Raw genomic sequence first — 27,724 nt, forward strand, 5'->3', positions numbered from 1 at the left:
AAACATATATATATATTTTGTAGTTGTTCCCTAACTTGAGGTTGAGGGCACAGATGTTCAGGGAGGGCTCAGTTCACTCCTCTGCCGCCCAGGGAAGAGGAGCAGCAGCCTCCACTGGCCGCGCTGCAGGAATCCGGATATGATGAAGTTTTAGACCCAACCAAAAAAAAAAAAGAAAAAGAAAACTACCGCCACTGAGACGTCGAGGACGTCGCGAGGAGTTATTGAGGATTTGTAAAACTTTGTTAAAACACGGAAACAAACGAAGGAGCGAGACAAACTGACAAGAGGCGCGGGAGTTAGGGGAAGTTTCGTCGCGGTCACCAAGTTTTCCAGTTTTTTTCCAGAAGGAGCTGGAGGAAGGAAGGATGAGAATAAACGTGGAGTGAAGGGAGTTGACATGTTCGAAAGGTGAGTTTCGCTTCTTTTATTCACAACACTGTGTCCGCGTCAGACTTAAAACACTTTGCAAACCTCCGTCGCCCTTTTTCTCTGTTTGAGGAAAGAGTTTGAACATTTCCACCAAGTTTTTTCCCCCTTTTTCCTGCAGCTCGACGTCACTTTGTTTTCTCAGACGACTCGTGTCTCTCTCAGGTTGAGTAATGGTGACCTGCTGTTTTTATTCCGTGTCTTCCAGACTGAGCTGCTGCTGCTGAGATGAGACGTTGCTTTTCTCAGCGCTGAGGAGGAAACACACTCCTTCTTCTTCTCCTTCTCCTTCTTCTCCTTCTGCTGCGTGTGTCCCCCACAAAGACACGACTGTCTCATGTCCAAGGAGACCGTCCTTCCTCCGGATGTGCCAGGGCCAGACAAGGGCCCCCAGCAAGAGAGCAGTCCTCTGCTGTCAGCCTCTCACGGTAAGAGGGGCCACACACACACACACACACACACACACACACACACACAGGAACAGGTTAAAATATCATGATGGTAAAATAATATTCAACCAATACTTCATTAAGTGGTAAAAATGAATGTCGACAATTATAGCATAATCTTCATCAATAGCCATATAAGAAAGGTTCAATGTGCATCGATGTATTGTTTATGCATCATGCAAACATAGTGAGTAGGTAAAACACAAAATCCCTCTGATTTGTAAAATGTTTTAAACAAAGAAGAGTTTAAACCCACAACCTTCGATTCTGTTCAGTTCCACATCAGTGGATTCAAGAGATTTTTCCAAATATTAGCAGGTCCCTGTTAATAAATCCGGAGGGAGCAATACATGTATAGGACAATATATAATGCATGCATCTTCACAAGTGTTTGTCATTGTCTGTCCACAAAGAATGAAACCGAAACCACAACTCAGGAGCAAAACTCAGTCTTTCAAAGTAAAAGAAATAATGATGCATGGCAGTGCCGAATCTAGGGTTTCTGTTAAAAACAAACATGGCGATGGCGGAGGAGGTTGTGATGCCTGTAGTTTCTAACCAACTCATAATGTCTCTCCTCAAAAAGCTCCTCCACTGTTGAGATTTCTTCCTTGTATCTTATGGTCGTATTGCTTGAACTATTGGCTACACTGCATACCCCCAGGTGTCCTGTGGTACTGCTCCGTTTCGTCTGTTTCATACGTATCCGTGAACTTTGAGAAGTTGTTCACAAATACAGGTGAAATGAACGCAGAGTACGGACAAAAGGCTCCATCCGTTTCCGTATATATGTCTAACGTTGAGCATAAATGAGCCGTAGGTCCACATTTGTGCTGGTTAGCATCTAACAACACAAATTCTCACTCTCAGTGGGTCTGTCACACAAATTTTGTGATCCACAAACCATAAGTGTGTCTGTAAGCGCCCTGCAACATGCAAACATTTTGGAATCCATCCAACTGAATGCATGACTCATATGTACATGAAGTTCTCTCTTGTGAATGTTTACGGAGGTTTTTTTTCCTCTCCTCAATGCTGCCTGTACACGAGAAATAAAATTGAGCTATGTATATATATCAGTGACATATTGTTGTGTGAAGAATTCATGTTGCTTGCACAGTCAAACATGAGGGAAAGTGTCTGAAAAGCAAATACAGAAAGCAAGACAATGATCGCATTAACAGATTGGTGGTGCATATCCAACTTTGGGACAAGATCAGCCTTGTCTCCTCGAATTATATTCATGTGTCTTTTAGTATACATCAGTATCTGCCCCCCAATGTTCAGCGTTAATCATGTTTTTGCTTTTTTTCCACCCTCAATAAAGTCTGAGGAAACGCCCTGGTGACTATTAACAGCAACCACAGCCAATTATAGTTTTTAATTAACTTTCTAGTTGCCCCTAAGATTATCACATGTAAAATAAGCTTACCCCCGCACCCCCTTTTCATTTTTCTTCAAACAAGCAATGAACCGTTAACCATCCTATTTATACCAAGCATCATTATGGCACTGTCAAAAAATAGCAAAGTAGGACAAAGTAAGCAATCACTGGGGCTGCTGGATTGCGAATGGATTTTCTTTTTTTTTTTTTGCTGGACCTTCAAAGGCGCTCGCAGTAAAGACTGAATTTCCCCTCTCAGGGGACTGTGGATGTACTGAGAATGGGCCAATTTATTTCTAACTGTGATCACTAAATACTGCGATGCATCACAGGGTGCTGCTGCTATCGCAACTGTTGTTATCATACATCAGGTATGAGCTGAGGTATGTGCCATATCTATCTAGAGCTGCTGGCCTGCTGCCGTCCCCTTCCACTCCTCCATCCATTACTGAAACAGAGAGCGTTGTAGCACTGGAACAAACACATCAAGCTCACGTAAACATGACAGGTTTCACTGAATCGTTCTTTTTTCCTCCCTAAAGATCACAGAAAAAGTGGCTCAAGACAGAGCATGCTACTGAAAAGCCTAAAGGCTGGGAGGAAAAAGTGTGGGATAGTCGCAGGCAGCTGGCATCAGACCAGTGAATAAAGTCATTGTGGAAGGTTTATTTACTGAACAAAGCAGCAGTGTGCAACGAGCAGAGCGTCAGTGAGTCTTGAAGTCGAGAAGACGCGGCTTAGGAGAGATGAGTGAAACTGTCTCCTGCATTTTTTTAGCACAGCTATCAGGCTGGGAGTTTTTGCCCACATACTTTTTCCAATTTAGATGAATGCAGCCTTTATGGCAGTAAAAAAGAAGCTTGGCAGGTAGAGCACACCCGGGAGCAGAAGGGGAGAGAAAATGAGATCCAGAGCTCTGGCAAGGCCTTTACCTGAACCGCCCCCACCATGTTGTGCAGCCATGTTGCCAGCGGCTTGTGGGATTTTTTTTTTTTTTCTGGCAAAAACTGGCAGTGGCCTCTGATATTTTGTCCACTGTGGTTGACCCTGCAGTAAAACTTAACACCTGTGTGTGTGTGTGTGTGTGTGTGTGTGTGTGCGTGTGCACGTGTGTGCGTGCGTGAAAACATATTAAATCTAGAACATTTGCTCATTATAGGATAATTTAGCTTTGTGTTGGACAGGTTTTCCTTTTTCAACTGTGTTTAACATGTAATGCCTCTGACCCCCAGATGCTCGTGACAGCGAATCGTCAGGAAGAACGTCATCTCCCAGGAAACCAGTCGCCGAAGGACGAAGTCACGTGACGGATTACTGCGAGCCCGTAAGAAGTAAGTTTTTAATCACCTTGGAAAGCTGTGGGTGGACAGCAGGGTTTCTCAGGTGTTATCTTTCAAAATAAACAACAATGAGCTGTTAAATTAGACACGGTCAAAATGATTGGCATATTCTGCCTGCACTCTCACATGCTTGAATTAAACTGCGCTAGGTGTTTACCGATGTTTAATCTCACATTTATGTGGGTGAAAATTTCAAATGAAGTCGAAATCCAGCTGTCAAGAATAGTTGTTGTGACAGTTGCACAGTGTTCGTGAACAAAGTCATTCGTCCAACTAAAATATTAGCGTCAGTGTTTCCAATTAATATATTATCAAGCTGGCACCGGGGTCTCTTGGCAGGGTTGTCATATTATATGCGTGTGCTCTCATTCTGCCATAATGACCAAAATTTGGCTCGCTTCTCCTTTTTTCCCTTCCAACCCTCAGAATTGTGTTTTGGAAGTGGGGAAATCCTGTTTGTGGTTCTGGCATTTACTGTCTCAATGCACTGATTGCAACTTAGCCACAATGTTTTTACTCCATACTAAACATTTACCTAGAACGGCACAAGCTGCTTGAGGCTTTTTCTGTCCCGGGTGTCATTCAGCTCTTAGTCAACATTGCGTCAATAATCGACCATACTAGTAACACATGTTTTAGATCTTAAAATCTTCCCTTCTTTTTTCTTTTTTTTTACTCTTTTTTTTTTTTTACAGTCTGATTTTATGACTTTGGAAAGTTTGGAAGCTCGAGTTGTAACCTTTGAAATAATCACACTGCTGTATGCAAATGTCCTGATACAGGAAGGTCTTTACAAACAATAATTTGGCATTGAACTGCTGAGTTATTATCAGGTGTAATTAAGTCTAGATGCACTCTGGTGCAGTTAAATGACTTGATACTGAGCTATGGATTACAGGTCACAAAAATAAACTGTGTGTGTGTGTGTGTGTGTGTGTGTGTGTGTGTGTGTGTGTGTGTGTGTGTGTGTGTGTGTGTGTGTGTGTGTGTGTGTGTGTGTGTGTGTTAGTTCCTCAGAAGAGTGAGATGTGTGAGCAGAGGCTAATAGCAGCTGATTGCTTCCATCCATGTAAGTGCCTGGCTGTAATACGTATTGTGTTTGCATAAGACACAACAGTTCTTTTGTTTCTAGGTTGTTAACTTTTCCAGGGCGCCTTTTCCTGGCTTTTTATTTTATTTTTGGGTTTTAAGCGTAATGACTTGCCAGTGGCTTGTTTACTAAAGCAGAGAGGAAAAGGGATTCAGTTGCAAGTAAAAAAAAAAGATTTTCTGTCAAGAGGTCTCTTTAGCTTGGCAGGTATGTGCAGTAATGCACTTCTGGAGGGAGGCATGCGTTTTCTTTCATCTCAGCAGATACAGTAAGCCCCTGTGACAACAGTTTTGCGTTGTAATTGAAGGCAACCCCCCCCTTCACCCCCAAAAGCCCCCACACGCAGTCTTGCTTGCACATATGCGTACACACACACACACACACACACACACACACACACACACACACACACACACACACACACACACACACACACAGAGAGAGAGAATATGTTTAAAGGGAATTTTTAGGCGGAAGATGTGCTACATCTCTTTTTGATGGAGTAACATGAACATAAAATAGTCATGTTAAATAAAAACAACACCACACATTTGTGCAGTGATAATCTTTGTTAAAGTTTTGTGTACTTGTGTTTGTGTGTGGTTAAATCAAAGTTGGCAATTCTTTCATTTACAGAATATACGCAGAAAAAGGCTTGAGCTATGTTATATAATTTGTTGACTTGTATACTTAGAGTATATACAACTAGTGCAGTGCCTGTTGTAAACCTGCCTGCTTGGAATATTTGGAATAGGCTGTTTACTTGTCGTGTTGATGTTCCGGAGCTACTTCAGAATTATTCCTTGTCTATAGTGAGTCCTCCTCAAACAGTTCTACAATATACTGTCACTTTTTATTGTTTGTGTGCTGGACGTTGTGTGCAGAGCTTTTTAGAAAAAAATCTATGGTGCAGTGAGTGAAGTTAGAAAACTTTGTGTTCATCCTACCTGGTTTATCCGATATAAAATTTTATATAATTTGAATGATTTACTTAGCTGCTGTTATTTTTTCATACATTGCATTTAGGCTACTTCAGAGGTCTGCAATGCAACTGACACAATCTTCAACTTTTCAAAAATAAAAGCTCTATAATTCAGCTTGATAGAAAACATTGCAGCAATAAAATGAACAGTGTGCTTTTACTTTGTAGACAGTTCGACAGTTAGCCAGTCAGCAGTTTTTCCCTTCCACTGTTTGTTCTGTGTCTGTAAATTCTGTACATCGACCTGAATATCAGAGCTTTTATTTTGAAAAGATGACGATTGTGTTGATTGCATTACAGACCTCTGTAGTGACAACTAGCCGAGGCTGTTTTTTCCCTCTTCTGTTTGTATTGGTCACTCGTAATAGATCATGATAAGTCATTGCCGTTTGCTGCAAAATATGAATACAATTGAAAAACATGACCTCATCCATCAACAGGACAAACCCCATGATCTCATGCTGCTTCATAATGTCATCAAACTAGATCTTTTGTTATTGTTTTTAGTGAGAGACCCCTAGTGGCGGAAGTTACTTACTGTACATTTATCCTATTTGTAATGTAGACACGAGCAACCTGGCTGTGGTTTTGTTAGCGGAGGTGACCAGTCAGGGGTAATCGAGAGGCCTCTTCGAAACAGAAACAGGAATTCAATAAGAACTCATCTGCTTGCCTACATCCTGTTTTTTACCCTCCAGCTGTCTGATGTACAGCCTGTGTCCACTATGTGGACGGTGACTTTTCACAAACAAGAGGAAGCCTATTGTAATGTTGTACTAGCAGCACAGATCCTATTTCATTTATGACAGCGTTGTTTTGACAAGTTGTCCCTTTTTAAAACAGGAAAGTAAACATGGCAGCGGTTCCACAGTAATTTAAAACGGGTCTTTGCCGAGCAGCAACTTATTCTAGCCAAGCTTTTGCAAAAAATAATCATTTGTGACCTGAAAAGCTGAAATGTCTGACATGGTTTTGAATTCAGACATCTATGTAGTTGCTAAAAAAATTAAAGTGTTGTTTCTCGCAGGAGTGTCAACTACTGTGGCTTATTAAAGAAAAAAGTACAATCCTGACCCTCCTGTTAGGCCTTTGTCAATGAACGGTTCCTCTGTGGCTCCGCCGTCCTGCGGGAGGAGGAGGGAGAATCTTGTGGGGGAGACAGACATTCCTCAAGAGACTGTTCAGGGTTTTCAAGCAGCTGATATCTCCTGCAAACAGGGCCTCGGCTTTCCAAGTCCCTGCCTTGAAATAAATTGCTCCCACCCAGGACCAGTTTTAGGAGTTTAATCGTCACATTATTCACCGGATTGTCAAATACTTTCTCTTTTTTAAATGCCTCTATGGTTGATAAAGATGACCTTACTAGCTTCCAAAGAACAGCTCTGTTTTTTTTTTCTTTATCTCGGGGAAATTCTGTAGTGAAAAAGGAAGGTCAAATAACATGACTCTCTTTTTTTAAGAGGAAGACATTAGTCTGACCTTTGTGTGAATCCCTGATTGGCTCTTTAGTGGCACACCTTCAAGGTTATTACCTGTGTGCAGAGTTGACCTTTCAGAAGTGAATTTGTGACCCCTAATAAATGCAGTAAAATGGATTGTTTAATGGGAGAGTGTCTCATGCTTACACCTGTCTTGCAAGACGCTACTTCTTGACGGTGCAACAATTAAGATTCATATACAAAACTGTGTTGTGTTATGATAGGAGACAGTTTGCGGAGTTGGACTAAGATAAATCGAAGGGCAAGAGCCTCTTCATCATTTTCATCATCAGCCGTTGAATAAACATTCCTAGACCGTCGCACTGTTCGTCGGGTTACTTCAGAACTTTAAGACATTTTTAACCCGGGATGTGTTTTTGTTCAGCTATAGGAACTGTGTGCTGATTGTTGTTATGCAAGATTCATATCTTTATTGTAATCCTCCGAGCCCTGTCTCTGTGGAAATAATGTGTCTAAAGCGTAGACCTATTATAAACTGAGCCATAATTTTCAAGTGATTACTTACCAGTGGGTCATGGAATCAAAAACTGTATAAATAGGGTGAAATGCTAGTGTAGGGGTTGATTAAAATGGCCATTGTAATTCTACCTCTGTTGTAATTATTTTCTCATTGTCTTGGTGTAGATAGATTTCATATGGGAAATTTCAAGTGTGTTAATTAGCATATTTTACCCGAAGTGCCAGAGCCTATTCACTGTAAATTTTTTTTTGTGAGGATATTTTAAATACTTGAGCCAAATGATTAGATCTGCGTCCCTCAATTCATGGACTGAAATCTTTTAAGTGCTTATGTTAGATACAAGGCAACATTTATCGATTTTAAATGTATCTTTTTTCTTCATTTGCAGGGAATTTTGATTATTAACAGTCATTTTAACGTTATTTTAACAACATTTTACGTTTTTGTCTTAATGGTTCATTCTGCATCTGCAGTGGTGGAAAAGAATAGTAAATCGTTTTACTTAAGTGGAAGTAATAATACTTTGTTCAAGTACTACAGATTTATCTAAAAGTACCAGCGACTAATTAGCTAAATGTGATACATGGGCCAGTAACCTAATGTAGGTAAAGAGGTGACAGCCCTACTGTCCATCTGTCCATTTATTTCCTTCAGCAATACCTCCATCGACTTCATCTCTTGTCTTTTTTTCTTATTGGCCTGGGGAAATCTGACAGTGTTTTCATTTCACTGCTTCCTGACTGATCAGCAACTGAAAAGACGATGGATCGTTAAAATCTGGAGGGTCATTGGACCATGTTTCAAGGTTAAACAGCAAATTTCATAGCTCATTAACTGTGATTAGATCACAATTAGACAACAGCTAACATTAACAGTCAACCACTTAGTTTTAAAGCCTGGATGTAAAATTCACCTGACTGACTTAATGAACATTTTGGTTGTCATGTGAGCGCACAACAAAACAGTTAATGTTAAAGTTAACGAAGTTAAGGTTAAATCTGTTCAAGATGTGTTCCCATCGTGTGCTCTGAAGTGATTGAATACTAACTGTTGACACCAGCATTTTATCTTTCTGACCTTAACGTCAGAAGAAAATGGCCAACATGTGAATATGGTGGATTTTTCCATTAGCTGAACAAAAATGAACCTAACTTTTGATTGGCTGTGTGAGCCCACCCCCGGCCCATAGCCACCATTAGCCTGGCCTGGTCTGAATCAATGCCACACAAGTCTAACTGCCTTTCACAAGCGACTCAAAGAGAGAAGAGAATGAAATATCAGCTAGTTCATATGAGAGCAGCGCAGGGGGGATTACTTGGCCTCTAACAGGGTTTTGGCTCCAACATTAAGGTTAAAACCCTTTTCTATTACTGAGATCTCTGCTGATGTTGCCCCCACCAGCCCCGACCCCCTCGAGCATCCAGCTCCTTGCCCCCTTCGTGTTTGCAGGTTCAGCGCCTCTCTGCTAGGTCATTCTGTCAGACCCCCTGATCAGTGGAGGGTGACCGGGGACCAGGGAATGGCTCCCGTCCAGACGCACAGACAGCCACGGTCGACACAGGCCCCGACGAGTGCTATGCACCCCCACCCCCTCCTCTCTTTCAGGCTAGAGCCAAAATCGATACAGGCGTCTCCGTGTTTTAAAAGCCACTCAGAGGCAGACGAGCAACTCTGTCTCAAAGGCTGATCTCTCAGCTTAGGGCCTTGATTGGCATCCTGAAGATGTGAGGCGCTGACCCACAGCTGTCCCATTAGTAGGGGGTTAATGTTGAGATTGATACTGAGCAAATAAAGGAACTGGGCATGTGAGTATTTTGATAGACTGTCTATCCCCTCTCTGACCCGGAGACAGACCCCAGCTGTATTTGGTCTTTTAAGGGAGTGGTAGCGCTTTACTGCCAGATCCCCCATCCTCCTCTCAGACTCTCAGACAGTAGCTGTGTGCACACTGCATTTATCACACTGTATTTATATGGTGTGTGTGGTTGTCCGTGTGTGTGCCGCTTTGCATGTGTGAGCCTTTTTAAATGTGCGCATGTGCAAGTCTGCGCGCCTGCCGTCGAATTTCAAACGAGCCCTGTGGAACTTCTACTTCAGCGAGGAGAGTTTGAAGCCGGTGGAATATTTGAGTCATGGATGTAACTGAAACTGAAAATACCCCTATTTCCCCTCCTTCCCCCCCCTCCTCCTCTTCCCCTCCTGTTCACTCTTGCTCTGTTGCTCGGTTTTTGTTTTTGAGTCATCAGCGAGGAGAGGGTGGAGCACGTTTTTGGAATATGGAGCCTGGCAGCTCCCTCAGGCCCGCTCTGAGTCAAGTCATAATTGATCTTTCTAGAAATTGTGGTAGCTAGGCCGTGTAAAGCCTAAATCTGTGCAAGATGTGCAGCTTTTTAGAGACACTGCAGTTCGGCTGTCTTTATACTACACTCTTGCTCCCCACTTGGATGGTAAGAAACAGATGAGGGAGAATGAAAGGCGTTTGACGAAGCTTAATGCAGAAACAAGCTTGTGCAAATTCATCTCAGAAATGGGGAGAGGAAGAGAATAAGGCGCCATTTAGTGTCTCTCACGGCTGCCAGGTCGTACGGCTTTGATCGCTCCTTGATGTCTCGCGTTCTGCTACATTAGAAGCGCCCAAATTAGCAGCGTGCCAAATTCCTCACAACGGTGGAGGGACCGGAGACTTCTGTGGCCGGAGCTGGGCTGCGAGGGGGTGGGCAGAGTGTGAATGACTTCCCCTCTCAACATGATTCATGTAAGAGAAAATGGCATCTCATTGGGAGTTTCAATGATTTAGATAGCAGTCAGACATATTAATCTGGGAAAATGTTCCGTTTTGAAATCAAAGTTTAATTGATGACCCCCCTCCTTCCTCTCCTCCTCCACCACCTGCCCTCCCTTTTCCATCTCTCTCTCTCTCACACACACACACACACACACACACCTTAACCAGCCTCGTGCACCGAGTACGCTGAGAGCCTCCTGTCGTCAAATCAAGCTCTTGTCTTTCAAGTTGCTTTTGCTACTGTAAAATGTAATTAAACAGGACAAGGTCCGAGGGGAATATTTTTTTTTCCACTCAATCAGCAGCAAAATTTGAAATTAGGAAACCCCTGACACTCCACTTCTCTCTCTGCTGGATGGAGGTGGGAGCAGCGGCGGTGGCGGTGAGGGCCGATTGGAAATAATAATAAGTGCTGTCTTCAAGTGTCACTTCCCCTTCAGCGCGTCAGACGAGCCAAATATGAATGACTGCTATGGAGCCGGATAGAAAAACAGACAAAAAAATGTGATGTTTCCTGCTTAAATGAGATGCTACACAATATGATGAGCCCTGACAGGTGAAGACAGCTAATAGAGTTCTGTTGCAGGCTACCATAACACACCCACACCTACACACACATGCATACAGAGCATGTCACTTCAGCTGATGAAGATCCAATATCTGAGCAAGTAATTTAGCCGATCCTCAGCGGTCATCATCATCATCATCATCTGTGCAGCCATCACCATCGTTTTATCTTGGATAAATACAAAACATCATGGGTGTGTGTTAACTGACAGGGCCAGGATTGCAGTCACATTTTTTTTCCTCATATCTATTGGAACAAGTGACATTTCTGTTAGCCTGTCAGGTTGCTGTCCACTCTGTGTAAACGCTCACGACAACACCACTAACTTGGCATGGCACCCACATCTTTACGCTAATCACCAGAGATGTTCCGATACCAGTTTTCCATTCCCGATACAGAGTACCAATCTGCTGCTGATGCATTTAAAAAAATAACGTATTTTAACAAATGTGATGATTGCTATCATTGGCTCAGGTTAAACCCTTTGGAAAAACAAGTACTTTCAGAGGATGAATGTCATAAATGAAAAAGAACACAAATAAATCAGTCCGGGAATCCACCCAAATGAACTCGACAAGTTTGACGCTTATCCCTGTTTATTCAATTTATTGTGTCTTTTGAATTCACTTTCCAAAATTTGCTGCTGTAGTTAGTTTTTCCATCCTTGGTGAACTCCTCGTGTTCTTGTGTGATGGTTCTTCAAATGCTTCATGAGATTTCTATGGTGTTGTAATTGGGAACATTAGTGCCACCCCTCGAAACTGATGTCTTGCATATGGTACACATTTCCGTTTTTCTTTTTGGACTTTCCAGCGTGAAATATTGCTAAATTACTGACATTTTAGCTCACTCTGGCTGACGCTACACTACAGGAAATAACTTAGTCACTCCAAAAACAGTACTTGCCATTGGCTTTACAGCGCAACAGCTGTTTTGGAGCAAAGAAAAAGTAATTTCTGAGAAAGGAAATTTGCAATTTTCGGCCAATAGATTTGTGCCTGACTTTGCATTTTTGTCAGCGTCGAGGGCCTTTCCGATGGTGGTACGGGAACATTTCTACCAATCACATGCTAGCTCTTGGTTGCTAGTTGACATTGTCCATTAGCTCCCATTTTACCCCGCTGATACCTGCATTTTATTGATACTGATCACATCAAGGTTTTTTTGTTGTTGTTGTGATTGGACACTTCAAAGATGATCCTCGACTCAGTTGTCTGTTCCTTCCAACGCGTCCCTCTAGACCATAAGGAAAGTCCTTGTCTCAGAGTTTGGAAGGTCAAACGGTAAACGAGGCTTTGATACGCCGAAAGGAAAATTTCAATCAGAGCCCCCTTTGTAATAACATTCATTGTACTATTTTCCTATCTCTGTGCGTCCCTCTCTCTCGCTCTGCAGTATAATTCCCCTGGTTTTGCGTCTATAAATATGGACAGGGAAGATGTATAATTTCTAATGAGAAAATATATCCCTTTGGATTGAAAGGCAGGAGCTGGTCCACGTGTGGCTGTTTGTTAGGAGGAGAGATGATACCTCAGGCTGTTTTGGCAGGGTGAGGGGAGGGGGGTGGCGGCGGCGGTGGTGGTGAGGGGAGTCTGGCTAGGTCATTGCACATTTACAAATTAGCATTTCAATCATGCAGGTAACATGGCCAGCCGAGCAGAAAATATACATGTTTTTCTAATACAAGGCACAAAAAGATAAACAAAACACGGGCCCTGTTGGGGGAATTAGCATCTCAGAGCTAACTACTGCTATGTATTCTGCGCGTTTTCTGTTTGTAACTCCTAACTGAAAATACAAAGGCATCTCCTCTGCGCTCATATTCAATTCAGTGTTAACTCACAAACTCGTTGCATTGTGTAATAGCGGCTATTAGGAGATGAATACAAGATCTGGATTGTGGTGTTTATTTGGCTGACATGATGTGACATTTGAATAACTGTATGCTCTCCATGATGGGCATTCTAATAAGCCTAGGCAAACACCTTTCGTCTCCTTCTCCCTCTTTTCTCTCCGTCTCGGGGGCATTAATATTAAAAAGGCCCAAGCTTTAGAAACACAGAGCTTGTGCGGTTGTTCAATCCGCTCCCTGCTTTACCTTCGACTCTCGGCGTTGCGGTGTGCAAATGAGAATCTCCGCGCTGCCCTGTTTGACCTCTGTGTTATATTTTCATGTTCCCGACCATTTTAGAATTCTTGTTTATACAGCTCTGTTTCAACTGACATGCATGCATGCATATTCTGTCTTGGTAGGTCTGCCTGTCTCTCCCTCTCTCTTGTGTGTGTGTGTGTGTGTGAGTGTGTGTGAGAGAGAGAGAAAGAGAGAGAGAGAGAGAGAGATATATATACCTATATGTGTGTATGTGGATTCCTCTTCCTTCTTCCTGTCTTTTGGGTGCAATTTCCAGCTCCCTCCTGCAGGACCTATTTTCTGTGACAAAAAACGGAGGTGTTTATATACTCAGTTTTACATACAGAGCGATCCCCCCGCACGGCTCTGGCACAGCTCCAGCGCTCTCCAGGCACCCGGTGCTCAGTCCCTGTGTGGCGCAGCTACTGAAGACTCGGTGACAAATGGCAATTATATTTGTGTGTTCTTCATGAATCCATCAAACACTGGCCTTTTAAAATGCTCCCCAGATATTTGAGGCTGTCAGCTACTAGTAGCTGGGACCAAATTGGGATGCTGCTTAGACAGTCAGGAACTACTCACCCCCTAGTTTCCCCTGTGATGTGTGTGACAGCGTGTGTAGGGGAATACCATGTTTTATTCAACTACAAATGTACACCCTCAACAGTTGTTGATGTGCTAGAAATAGGGCGGTTACGAGTCCAATTTGAAGCGTGTGTTTTGTGTGTGTGTGCGTGTGTATTCGTCCAATTGTTCCTGCAAAACATGGTGTTTTAATGCAACCTGTCAGGCTGTGTGTTCGGTTATCTCAGGACACCTTCCCAAGTCTACAAGCTTTTTTTTTTTTCTTTTAAACTTGCTTGAAGTTGTTCATATCAAATTTTGATGCTGGTTGTGTCTCCTGCTCTGTTATGGGATGCGGCAGCAGTGTGTCTTTGTTGCTCCGTCAGGATTAATTCCATATTATTTATTCCGTGTTTATTATTTTAAACGTGATCCAATTTTGCCATCTCCCTTATGATACGTTATTTGGTTTATCTTTTTCAGATGTGGAAGCAAACTTCTCTCACGAAACGACTCCAAAAGTAGAACACATAAAAAAAAAAAAAATCTAATTTCTACATCATTTTCCTACACACTGATTCACTGGGGTCTCAAACTTGCAATCTGCTCCTTAACAGGCACAAGCTCATATTTGCACAAATCACTTGAAAACATCATTGCTGTATAATGTTATTTTGAAATTGTGAACCTCAACCTTGTGCAAAGCCGAAGTAAATGCCTATAGAAGTTGTATACACAATATAATGGGGTCTATAATAATGTAAAATGTTTGATTAATTTGAATTGCCTAATGCAACGGGAATTGCACAATGGCTCTTTTTAAATGGCCTTTTTCTAAATGTGTATTTATTTTCTACACCAAGGGCGACTACTTCAGATAAATACAACCATCTATTACACTGCAAATCAGTTCCTGCTGACTAAAATTAAAAAAAGAAAATATCACTTCAATAAGGTCAAATTGTACATTTTGTTGTGTTTCAGCTGTTTTGGTCTTTAACTCCTGAGGTAAATATCTGTCTCTACAGCAGCTAAACTCTTCTCTATATTCATAATAAAGTTTTAACTTTGTCTCTTGCTGACTTATCATCCTGCAGCTGTTGAACAATTCCGGCAGACTTCACTATATTCCTGGTTTTTCCTCATTACGTCTTCATTTGTCTTGTGGTGACTGTACAAGTCCGTCATTGCCATCTTTGACAGGATCATCATTATCGTGATCAATGATTATGAATATTATTCTGCTCTGTCCATTCATCTCAGTCACAGTGTTCATCAGGATAAAAATAAAAAACCTGCCACTGAAGCACACAACTTGGCAGCCGTGAACCACTTTTTTTAGGGCTTTGCAGCGTGTCAGAAACCTGAGTCGCTGCTTATGTGCTCTGGGTTTCACGTGGTGGTTTCTTAATAACTATTTGTACTTTGGTAAATTGAAGGCTTGACTTCCTCAAAAGGAAAGGTAATCATGCCTCCAAGTCTACTTTGGCCTTTCTGTGCATGGACTTGTTTGTGTGTGTGTGGCTGGTTCTCTTAACCTAAATGGTAAAAACGACTGTTATTACGCAAGGTAATTGATTTGTGGAGGAACTGTCGGCCTCTATTCAGGACTTTGCTGCGTTGCATTGACTTCATGATACTGTAGAAACAGGTGAATTCTTCAGCTCTTAACTCTGCAGCTGCAACTTGTGCTCTGTTTGTGTGTGTATGGCTTCTTTGCAAATGAGTTTGGACAAGTTAATCATTAGCTGCAGAGAGGGAATTCCCTTGTCAACCCCATAAATGTCAGCCATTACTTTTTGTGCTTACACATTAAAGTAAGTAAGGAAACAAAGACAGAAAAATATGTGTTAGGAAAATTTGTCTTTCTGATTCATTTAGCTTCAAATCTCTGTCAACGTAAAAACTAATTTGCCAACATTGATATTAAGATCTTCATGATGTGGAAATTGGAGCAAAGTAAGAGAATAAGCCAGACTTGCTGCTAGGGAAATACTGTACACCACAGCTGGATCCCGCCTGATGTGGATTTTTGGAGGCTGATACCAATACTGAGAAGGAGTAAAGAGTTACTGATACAGATATATTGGCAGATATTTATATACCCAAAAACCTAACTCTTCACAGATTACCACAAAATGGTAGGGAAGAATCCATTAGTTAATTTCTCAGAAATTTTTTCTGTGAATCTTAATAAAAAAATTCAGACATATAATATTTAGGGGGTTGTAATTAAGGAGCGTGTGCCATTTTGTGCAGATCCAAATAAAAATCTGGATCTAGTGGATGTGAATGTGGTTTCATAGGGGTGTAGACTGTTTTCAGCCACTTTATAGTAACAAATAGGGTTGGAATCTTGTAACTACAACTAATGTGTAGCAAGGAAACATAATCACTACAAGGCTTGTTTAAATTTAAGGGCACAAAAGTCCAATATACATCGATATGTACAAGAAGTGTTGACAACCACAATCTTCCTTCAGAAGCAAAAATCTGTCTTTGCTTGGTGTCTGGTAATGATGGTAAAAGTGACCTTTTTTATTCTGATAAATCTTTTAGTCATATCCTCCAACTTTACATTCCACCATCCAAACATGATCCTAAGCCTATTCAGTAAAGAGCACTGTGTTGATGTGTAGGACACTCTGTGGTGCACATGTTTCCAGCTTTCTTGTAAAGTATAAAAGTGGTGGGAAAGAAATGCGTGAAAAACAGACAGTTGCAGCTGTCAGGGGTAAAACTGAAGAACAACAACAGATGTAGCCTTCTCCCAGTCTCCTTGTTAGCGAGCTTTAGTCTCCTCACATTGTCATGGGCAGGCTGAAAGGCTTTCATCTTCTGGAGGAGAGAATCCATCAACCTGGTCTTAAATCACTGCATAATGAATTCTATCGTGCGCTGCCCAGTTGTCTAATTCAAATTGCATGAAATCCTGATCCCTAAAGTCTATATTTGTTTATCAGAAGCAGCATGCAGAACCCTGAATGAGGAGAAGGAGAAAAAAAAAACCAAGTGTGTGTATTTAATTGCTTTGTTTTACATCCACATTCATGTCCGGCCTCTCCCAGAGTGATGTGTTGTTAAAAAGCGCGAGGCCCCGAGATTCCCACACTCTCTCCCGCTCTTGTTAACCGTAATTGCACTTGTTGGTGAGCTGACAGAAAGAAAATGGAGATGGAAAGAAATTACCGGTATCATATTAAGGTTTGCATCCACTCTGGAAAATGTGTTGATCTTATTTTTTTTGTGGACGGCAGCAGAACACTGTTCTAGCTTTCCGTCGAGCACAAGCCAGAAACCAGAGTTCGGGGCTGACGATAATGTGTATATATAATGAATATAAGGAAAGTATAGAATAAGGAAAAAATAAAGAATAACTACAGTTCACGCAGAGAAACTTAAAAAGAGATGAATAATTCACAAAAATCTCAAGTTAACCGTGCACTGGCGGCGTGTGCACAAGCACCGTGGCTCTGATGTGGAGGGAAGGTAACGTCAGAGCAACTCCCAGTAGAGCTGAATGTGCAGGTGTTCCTCTCAGTAAAATGCCACCTCCTTTGCTCACTAACTTCCTTCGCCTTCTTTCTCATCAGACAGGTCGCTGTCTCCTGACTTTGTTGGGCTGTCGCACACACACACACACACACACACACACACACACACACACACACACACACACACACACACACACACACACACACACACACACACACACACACACACACACACACACACACACACACACACACACTTAGAAAGACTAGTGGAGGCCATCTCTGAGCTTCCAGAAGGAAGGAGATCATTACTGTTGCAGACAGCAGCTATTTTGTATATGCACAGCATCACAGGCTCCCTCTCTCTTATTCTACTGTATTAATCTCTTCTTCCTCTCGCACCGTCTTAACTCACCTTGGTGATGCTCCCACATACGTCTTTTCTGCCTACAGCGGTGGCTTTTGTGAACCTGTCACATATGAGCTCCCCGCATCTCTCCACTTCCCTCCGTCACTCCAGGTTGAAATGTTTGCCATACGATCGATATTACAATGCCAGGAAACGGTGGCAAGATTTGCTGAGAATCATTTCGTCGAAGAAATCCGCCGGCGTTCGATTTGTAAGACGTGAACATCACAGGATACGGTGACTTTATATGTGAATAAAAGATTTGAAGTGTGAGGTGCAGAGAGTGCAGATAAAGTTCTTTCTCAGTTACAATAAAGTTTAGCGTTTAGCCCCGAAAGAGTGAAAAGAATCCACAACTCTTTGTCTTCCTTAAATATTATATGCCATAAACGCTAAGTACGTTATTTAAGTTCCTTTTGGTTCTCTTTTATATTAGTGGCCACATCAAAAATGTAAATTTGAATAAATAAGCAGTCTTCTGCTCTGTTTCAATATTCAGTTTCATTTGTTTTGTATTAAGGCCGTTAGCTCGCAGGTGTTTCAGCTGAATGAATGCACTAAAGATGAAATACTCCAGGGAAATTTAATCAATTAAATACTAATGTAAGTAATTGTACTGAATCTAAACAGGATTAAAAAAAGATATCCTTCCTTCCCCATGTTTCCCTGCAGCTCAACCTCACTCTGAGTCTCAACCCGTTTCCTTGGAGCTCGCAGAGGGAGACGCTGTCAAGGACCAAAATGGCCTTCCCCACAATGGCACTGGCACGGCCGCACTGAGTAATGGCAGAGGAATCCACCCTGGCATCGGTGGTGCCACACGCACTTGCACTTGCACTTGCGGTGCCAACATCAGCATGGGCGCAGAGAGTGGCTCAGGCCCGAGCACAAGAGCGACTGAGCGGCCGACGACAGTGCAGCCCAGGAAGCAGCCGTCCACACCGGTGTCGCAGAGGATGCAGAGGAAATTAAGGTCCAGCTTGTCGGTCAACAGTGACAGCAGCAGACGCAGTAAAGGCAGTTCCACTGGGTCGCAGAGAGCTCCGCTTCCAGAGGGTGAGTATCCACACGCCAGGCAATAATGACAGCAAGTAAAGAGAGCAAGTGTACACACACTGAGAACTAATATGGATACTCATACTAACTTTTTTAACACGTTTGCCAGCATGCTTCTCTTCCTGCATCCCATCTTCTGTTGGTAATGAGGGATATGTTTGAAACTGCTTCATATCCATCAGCATTTGTAAACATCTAAAGGCGCATTGATGCTGCCTTTCTTCTTCCATTATGGTCGTCTCGCTTGAACTATTGGCTACACTGCCCCCCCACGATTTCCGGTGGTACTGCTCTGTTTCGTTAATGTCCGTATGTCAGATGATGTGCACAAATATGGACGGAAATAACGCAGACTACAGACAGAAGTCTTTCTGTATATATATCTTACGTTGAGCATAAATAAACCATAATTGTAATCTGTGTAAACACTAGGAACCATTAAATTAAAAATCATAGATTTAAATAGTTTGTGTAGTTAATTGAAAATGAAAAGATAAATACCCAAAAACATTATTATTGCAATTCTAATATGTAATAAAAAGAACAATTGCTGTGCAGCTGAATTTTCTCTGGTATTATACATATAATGTCCAACCTGATCAAAAACACTGTAGTCGCACAGTGAAATGAGAACGGCGTCAAATCATCACCATCAAAGTGATTCCTCTGTTGGAGGTGCTGCTCTTGCGAGGCGCTCCTGAAATAATACCTTCATATTGATAATGCCTTCTTACCTTCTCTCACCTTTTAATGATGGGAGTGCATGGCCTCTCATATTTATCACTCCCGTCAAGCAAATGACATCTTATCCCGCTCCTGTGGTTTTTATTTTCTTTAACAACAAGTCAGAGTGATCCGCTGGCCATGCGGGGAAGCCGTCACTTTGTCAGGTGCAAGGCCGAGGTGAGTCCAATAATGAAGGCGGTCGGCTGGTCTTTTCTGCCATTGGGGAGATAGGTGTGACCGTCTAACGAGGCCTGAGAGCGCGGGGTGCCTATTAAAAGTCGTGACCAGCCTTCTTTGGGCCCCTCGCACCCCCTCACACCTCTCTGGACCCTCCCTGGCTCTCCCTACAACCCGTCAGCACCACCCTGGCCTTCATTAACAGGACCCTGTCGCACCACTGTACTCGCTGTGCATGTGTTTGTGTTCTTTATTCAGCCTGTACAATACTAAGGTTTAGGCATGTCTTCTTCTTTTGTGGGAGGTGGATCCTACTTTGCTGCTTTGTTTTACTCCTGCTATAATTTCAGGTGAGGATGAAAAATAAGATGATCTCTGTCGCATATCTCAAGAATGCAATGTCGAGTTTGGTGCAATTTGGACACACGGACATTAATAAACATTCAATAAATAAATAAGTGACTAGGGCTCTGTAACGTCTACGTCCTCAAATAAATTATGGCAGTGGTCAACTGGGTCAAACTGCAGGTCGAAAATCACAGACATTCATGTGTCATGGGTGCTCATCTCGGTCATGACACCAACATTCATAGAATCACTTACTGTTTAGCAATTTCTCTACAAAGTAAAAGCACAGAGTTAGTTTTTGTTCGTGGATTTAAACTTCGAATAAACAGGCGATAAGCGCCCTTTAGTAGTGTCGGCTGGAACTCATCAACGGAATTGACGTTGTCGATCACTAAATCAGTGCATTCTCGACAACGGTAACGACAACTAATTCTCCAGAGTCGAACTTCACTGCTTCACTGAACTTTGAATTAACAGGTGAACAGCTCTGTGTGCAGCATGAGTTCAGGGTTCAGGGTTTAGGGTTCTGTGGATTGAGAACAGCAGCTGGTCTTCACTCTGCTCAATAACTGCAGGTCAAACAGCCCATTCCAAACAGGCAGATTTAGAAAGGGCACTGCACAAGTTATTTTAAATGAAGAAGAGAATTTGACCGTCAGATATGAGACGATGATCTACTTGAAGCATGCATCAGTTGGAGTTATGGCAAACAAAAAGGAGGCACACATACACAGCACTTTGCAAGTAGAGGTGGGATGCATCCACTAGAGATATTCCAGACGCATCATGTTTTCAACATCTTAATTGGTAAAGAACAGAAGAGAGGGTGTGAAGAGGAAAAAAAAATAAAACAGCAGCAGCTCAACAAGTCTGTCTCATTATGTTTTTTTTCGTGTTGCTTATTTGCAGACACAAGAGCTCTCAGAATCAATATGTTCACTCTCAACTATTTATTTCCCCCAGGAAAACAGCCAAGCTGTTGTGTTTGAATGTTTACACGGATTAACATAATCTGTTTGCCTGTGAAATTAGCCTCCTAAACAGCCCCCTGAACATGGGAAATAAAAGGCGTAAGCTAGCATGAACTAGCTCTGGGGATTCTGCCGCTCCCTCTGCCGTTTCTTGGCACACGCTGTTGGCACCGGCACCAATATGTGATAACGCTGAGGAGTCATTCACCGCGCTGCTTTTGTTTGGCAGAGTGGGTTCTCTCAACTCCTGTCATCCGCTTGGTGTTTTTGTTAATTGTGTGTAATCAGTTAATGTCTCCAAGCTGCTTTAGCCTCATTTAGAGAGTTAGCGTAGTCTTTTCCTAAGCTGTAAACCTGGATGTGTTGTGTAAGCTCCAGTCCTCCAGCGTTAACTTTCCCCTCAGTCATGCATTACCAACAGACCTGCTTTTAAAGTGCATGTGTGGACCTCTGCTGTCCAGCTCTCATCCCTCTGCCCTCTTTACCCATGTGTGCCTTGTGTGCATTCCCCTCGGCCACCAAGGCTTCGTCTGATCAATCTCCCTCTCTTCATCTTTGTCTGTCTCGCCATCTCTCCGTCTCTCTCCCTCTCTCTCTCCCTCTTTGTGAGTTTGAATGTTTTGCACAGCTTGCCGCTCCGAGGCCCCAGCCAGCTTGTTTTGTGTCATGCCGCTCCCTTTTTCTTTTTCTTTTTTTTTTTTTGATGTTAGCTTTCCAGATGTCTCAAACTATTTCCTCAGAGGCGCCGGACGCCGCTTTCTTGGCCCCTGCGAACTCCGGGCTTCATCGCCGCTCGCTGACATTAAACAGGAGCAGTGTCAGCGTGCGCTGTTCTGTCTGTCTGCCGGTTGGTTTCACTCTGTGTCTCTGTCCGTCTCCCTCTGTTTTCTCGGAGATGTGCCTGTGTGCGTCCTAACTCTCTTGTGTACAGTATACGACCCCCTCGCTCCCCTCCCCCTCGCCGTTTCCTCTAAGATCCAGACTAATCGCTGGTGTTGAATTATACATCCAAGTGAATAGCTGAGATGGCCAGCCGCTGCTTAATGCCTATGTACTGTTTATCTCGTATTCTCAGTCTACTGTTATATTCTGAACGCTGGCACGGCTATACCCTCTGGGTCCTTCAAAGTTTGTTAGGCTGAACTTTGAGGTTTCGTGCACACCCCTGTGGTCGGACGGCGTTTATTGCTCTCATTGGTGTTTTGTAGCACTCAGATGGCACTAACTACAGCGAATGCCAGTGTGGACTGTGGTGTGAGTTTTGTTATTCTCGCTTGAAACAAATCCCACACTCTGCCCAACAGCGATGTACTGCATGTCCACGGCAGATGTTTCAAAGCGAAGGATTTATTCTCATGCATCTCCCATCAGCGCCATGTTATGGTCTTAGATAAGGATAATAAGATGCATTCAAACTTCAGGCGCCCTCGCAGACGCGCAGACACGTACACACGCTCGCTTCCTTTCATGTTCCCTCCTCTATCTTGTTTGTATCGCAGTCAGCCAGTGCTTCTGGTCAGCGCCGCAGCCCTGAGCGCCACAAAAATAGGGGGGAAAAAATCTCCACCACTTTGATTAATCAAACATGAGCATCCAGCGGTCCTGAGCTCTTGCCTTCCCGTGCCGTCCTGCACCCTCCTCTCCCTTCGCCTTGCCTCCAACCCAATCAGTAACAGCCCCTCCTGACAGCTCTAGATGGCCTGATGAAAGTTATGCAAATGTGCCCTGTTTGTAATGCTATTTTTCTGCATCCATTCACATCATGTCTTTTTAACACTCCAAAGCAGCGGCGCTCTGTCGGCCTCGGTTCAAAAAGGACACAGCTGCAGGAGCGTGTGCCAGGTGCACTTACTGAAAGATATTTAAGATGATTTAGTAACTTGGATACAGCCACAGAAGCTCTGATGTGGAGCAGCTTGAGTTTTGCATCGATTTTATACATGGACCGTTTTACTTGTGTATTTATGTGTCTGATTTCAGATTTTTTTCCACTTCATTTTATCCTACAAATCTTAATTTATTAATTTAATTTTGTATTTGTTTAAAAGCGATTTCAGTTGACAAGTTTAGTTCAAAGTTTTTCCAGTGGTAATTCCAAGTGCACAGGTTTTAAGCTTAAGGTTCGTTTACTGTTTCCCATCGGATACATTTTTGGGATTACGGGTGCTGCTGCTGCATCAAACCAGACATTGGGCAAAAACATTAAATACATTAAATAAAGGCATAACATTCGCTTGCTTTGTTTTGTAAAGTTGCTTTCGAACATTCTCTGAAATCCCGACATTTTCTTGAAATAATACAGAGAACATGTGAGAACACAAACGTCTGCGTCTGTTGCTCCAGACATTTTCTGGAACTGTTCCTGCCAGCCCCTTAGTAAAATGTGAAAAATGTCAGAGCAAGCCCATGTGAGAATACAGCAGGAACATTGACAGCGAGCGAGTGGGTGTGTCGACGTGTCAGGCGCATAAGAATACAAATATCTCCGAATGAAAAACCGGTATCATTCATATAAGAGACCACGAGGACGTCAACTTGAAAAGACAATGAGATTCAAAAGCTTTTTGAGATGAGGGCAGACACCGGTATCAAGGACATGACAAGAACAAAACACATGAATTCTACAGATGAATTCATGCATGTCATGTCCTGCCTCCTGCATGCTCGACTCATGGAGCCACCCCTCTCCTGAATGTTTCTGGCTTTTTCCTTTCGTGGCAAACTCCGTAGAATGTCCAGACCCAATTGTTAGGACATTTTCAGGAGTCTAATAGAAATGAAGCCAATTGGGTCTCGGTCTTGAACCCTCTCAACTCCTGTTACTTCAGTTGTTCCCCTGTCCACCACTTCCGCTACCTGGGGAAAGCCACAAGTCCTATCTGGGAGAACAAAAGCGTTACCCTCTTTCTGTTTTAGTTGTGCAATGGCAGTTTATTTGTGCCATGAATCAATCCTTCCTTTTCCTGGGAGATTTGATTCCTGGTGGCAGAAAGACTTGCATTGTGAAAGTGATGCTGATTAGGGATCAATCTAAACGCATATGGTGTTGATATTGTAAAGCCAATAAATCGTGCAATTAACTCTTACTACACAATTTTAATTTAAAGTTAACTTGTTTTTTTGAAGCAGAATAGATCAATTAAGTATTTGATTGAATTCAGATTATGTAGACAGCATCTGTATTTAAGAAAGATTAATGCTAAAGATATAGAAATAAATAAAAAATAACTAAAATAAAACTCCTACGCACCATCTACTACTTTGTTGGTTTGAAGTAAAACTTTTTACATTTGTCATATTTCATTACCGATTCAAACCAGCACATGTAGAATTGTAATGAAGCCATTCAGAAACAGGTGCTTAATGGGCACATTGGTAATTTAAAGGGAAACTCTTTATCGCTGTGGAACAACAAGCTGAAACTTGCCACCATCCGCATGAAGTGAGGAGGTGAAATGTTAATCAGAGGTTTGAGCGTCGCTCGCATTAATTCACCTATTTGCCGGGGAGAGACTCTCAGACTTTGCTAATCATCTTTGTGTGATCAGCCCAGCAGTTTGCATGATAATGCCACAATTATTTAACAGTCCGTTAATCAAAACTGCAGGAGAGGAGTTCATTTCTTTGAATATCTCTTATTTCCTTTATCCCCCTTTCCCCCTGCCTTGTTCGACCACTCGCCTACTCTGCTCTCAGCCTGTCAAGCATGCTAACCTTACTCACTCACCCTAACAGTAACTCATTTCTTGAAAAAAATAAAATTCCAAACATGTACTAAATGTAATAGAGTATGAGGGCCACTTTAAAGGGAAAAAAATCTGATATTTCAAGAATTAAGCTGTGATATTCTCGTTATTTGGCCTCATTATGTTACAACTTAATTGTAACATAATGTCATAATCTCAGATTTATAATATAACATATATTCATATTAGTATCAGGATTTTACAAAGATTGTGCAAGAAACTGAGTAAAGAATTCTGCAGAAGAAGTTGCATTTTTATTGGAAGAGGAAGTTAGGCAAGCACGGGTTTTCCTGGCTGCTAATTTTTCACATTATGACTTTTTCTTGTTAAATTACATTTTTATTCTCGTATTATAAATTTTGTTCTCGTTAAAGTAAGACTTACTTCTTGTAATATTATGATTTTCTCCCCTTGGCCCGAATACATAGTTCTTTGTGATTGATTCATTTTATTGTCATTTATTTATTTTTTATTCTACAATTTGTCACCCTGGCACCTTGACTGGTTTGACATGGACCCAGACTGCTGCGTCCACTGCATCCTCGCCTGCCTGTTCTGCGAGTTCCTGACGCTCTGCAACATGGTGGCGACGCAGGCCTCGTGCGGCGCATGCACGTCGGAGGCCTGCTGTTGCTGCTGCTGCACCGACGACCTGGGCGACGACTGCAACTGTCCATGTGACATGGACTGCGGCATCATGGACGCCTGCTGCGAGTCCTCGGACTGCCTGGAAATCTGTATGGAGTGCTGCGGCATCTGCTTCCCCACATAGGGAGGAGGCCGGCGCTGCTGCGGTCCAGGGTGACTCTGCAGGGGATAACTGGACCCCGGCAAAGAAAACATGGAAGGATGCTGCTGTCACTTTGAATTCAGCAACAAGCAGAGGGAATAAGTGTTTGTTTGTGTTTGAATGTGAACTAATGAGTGCTGTTGAGTGTGTGTGAAATAGTATGAGCTGGCTGAGTAAAACGTGCGTTGAAAGATGTATTGACACTGGGCTCCTCCATCAAAACCAGCATAGCACGGGCTAGAAGCAACTCCAGATATATGAACGTGTCATTTAAGTCTTTAGTTTATCGTTTAAATTTGTTTCTGTTAAGTATTCTATTCTTAGCGACAAAAAAAAGTATTATCACAGATTTTATTGTTACATCAGGAATGCTGTTTGTATCTTATCTTGCCTTTTTTTTTGGTTCATTTTCATTTTCAATACTTCTGTGTTTTTTATGCTCAGGAACTGAGGTTGCAGTCTTAGTTCTGTACAACACTGTAAAAACTAGAGATGTTCCGATACCGATACTCAGAAATCAGAAATGTTTCCTCGGTGAGTCTGCGAATCAATGTAACGATCCAATACAAGTCATTCAAGTAGATTTTTCCCCCCCTGATAAAACTGCAATTTTCTTATCCCGAAAATCACTTCTTCATTCCAAAACAGCAGTTGCCACTGGTTTTAGAGGGTTAGGGTTTAGGTTTCTGTATGCATGTGGAATGCACTTCCCACGAACTGTTCATCTAATTGGCTTCGTACACACAAACGTGTGTGTTTTGTAAATTAAAAGAGAAAGTGCAGTGCTGAGTTTGGTGCCATTTGGACTTGTGGTACCTTCAATAGTCTGAAGACTGTGTCGATTGCTTAACAGACCTCTTATATAACCGAGATGCAATGACTAATTCTGAAGTAGACTCTGGACGCAGCCCAGTCCAAACAGGCAGGTTTACAAAGAGCACTGCACTAGTTTTATTAAAATGCACCGTTCTCAGATTGGTACTCTGTAACGGCCGATATGCAAACTCAGAATCTGGATCGGAAACAGCAAAATGGTATCGGAACATATCTAGTAAATATGTTTATGTGACAGTTCCTACACTCTTAGATGCATACTGTATTTTTGCAACACACTTTCACTTACACACAGTCTTACTGTGGCACTGTAGAAAAATTGAAACTAGTGAAATATCAGAGGCGAATAAGCACATGTCATCTGCATAGGGAATGTTGTAGAGACCGAATGCTTCATGTTGTCATGATGACCGAAACAAACTGCACAAAATTGCTGATAATTGTAATGTTACAAACTGGAATGTCTATGACCAACCTCTTGATTTGGCACTATTTGAATCCTTGGGTTTACTGGAAAATACAGTGCACATCCTCACATGTTTAGTACAAAAGCGACTGACCAGCTGACTGTACAGTTTCCTGCCAGATAAACAACATCTGCAGCTTATGTCTTCCTTCCTTTGAACGTCCTCCTCCGCCATTGGCCATCGACGATAAGGCTTTGTCAGTCGCCTATGGTACAAGCCGCCTCTTGCGATGCTGCTTTACGTACATTCTGTGTAAGTGTGACTTGTTGAACCGCGCTCCCTGCTCACGAGGGCCGTGATAAGGAATTAAGGAATGGTGACCCTAGTTGCCATATAAGCGGCTTTCCGGGGAATCAAGCCCAGTGGCTCACAATACAAAAAAAGGAATCATGAACTGTCACAACGAAGTGGTAAACTAATGCAGGGTAAAGGCAGTTTTCTTCTCATTTTTTTTTTCCTCTTTCTATCTCTGTTCCTTAATTCTGTGTATTTGGAGATGAGGTTGTGGTGTGAATCACCAGCGGAGTCATTTTCTTGTCTAGCAGATGTGCTTTGATGGTGTTTAAGTGATGACGCTTAATGCTGGCCCTTCATTAGCACCGCTCGATAACAACAAAAAAGAACGTCACTCCGTAAAGCCAACAAAGATAATGTGCTGCCATGCGTGGCTCGTCTTAATGGCGTGCTGTTATTGTGTAAGGAATTTGGACGGGCACCTCCGTGCAACCTCATTCTCTTTATGATTAACTCGAGCTTCTCATGTGCTGAAGAGTCAAAAAAACACCGTACACATAATGTGAAGAATTTATGTAAAAAAGAAAACATGTACACATGTAGCTACAGTCCTCCGATACTATACTGTTTTTTGTCTTTTTTATTCTGTTCCTTACACTTGATCCTTCTCATTTTAATTTCGATGCTTCATTTCCTAACTTGGAGTTCACAAGTCGTTATATTAGTTTTGTACATTATCTTCAATCTCAAAGAGAAGTTAAAAAAAAATAAAACACTACGAAAAAAACGAA

At 42.3% G+C, this 27,724-nt stretch overlaps 1 protein-coding gene across 1 annotated transcript; it reads left to right on the forward strand.

The window, feature by feature from the left end:
• The first annotated feature begins 31 nt into the window (after window positions 1-31).
• Window positions 32-27,724, forward strand: mdfic (MyoD family inhibitor domain containing). Its single transcript, XM_035147774.2, has 5 exons — window positions 32-411; window positions 638-857; window positions 3,495-3,593; window positions 18,257-18,640; window positions 25,130-27,724. The coding sequence occupies exons 2-5, from the start codon at window positions 767-769 to the stop codon at window positions 25,378-25,380; spliced, it is 825 nt and encodes a 274-aa protein (XP_035003665.1). The 5' UTR covers window positions 32-411; window positions 638-766; the 3' UTR covers window positions 25,381-27,724.

Source organism: Hippoglossus stenolepis, chromosome 22, assembly GCF_022539355.2.
Source record: "Hippoglossus stenolepis isolate QCI-W04-F060 chromosome 22, HSTE1.2, whole genome shotgun sequence".
Taxonomy (NCBI): Eukaryota; Metazoa; Chordata; class Actinopteri; order Pleuronectiformes; family Pleuronectidae; genus Hippoglossus; species Hippoglossus stenolepis.

Excerpts from the sequence above, each read along its gene's own strand:
- mdfic (XM_035147774.2), top strand. The coding sequence starts at position 767 with ATGTCCAAGGAGACCGTCCTTCCTCCGGATGTGCCAGGGCCAGACAAG. Across the intron at positions 858-3,494 it reads TCTGCTGTCAGCCTCTCACG|ATGCTCGTGACAGCGAATCG; the intron begins GTAAGAGGGGCC and ends TCTGACCCCCAG. Across the intron at positions 18,641-25,129 it reads GAGAGCTCCGCTTCCAGAGG|ACTGCTGCGTCCACTGCATC; the intron begins GTGAGTATCCAC and ends ACATGGACCCAG.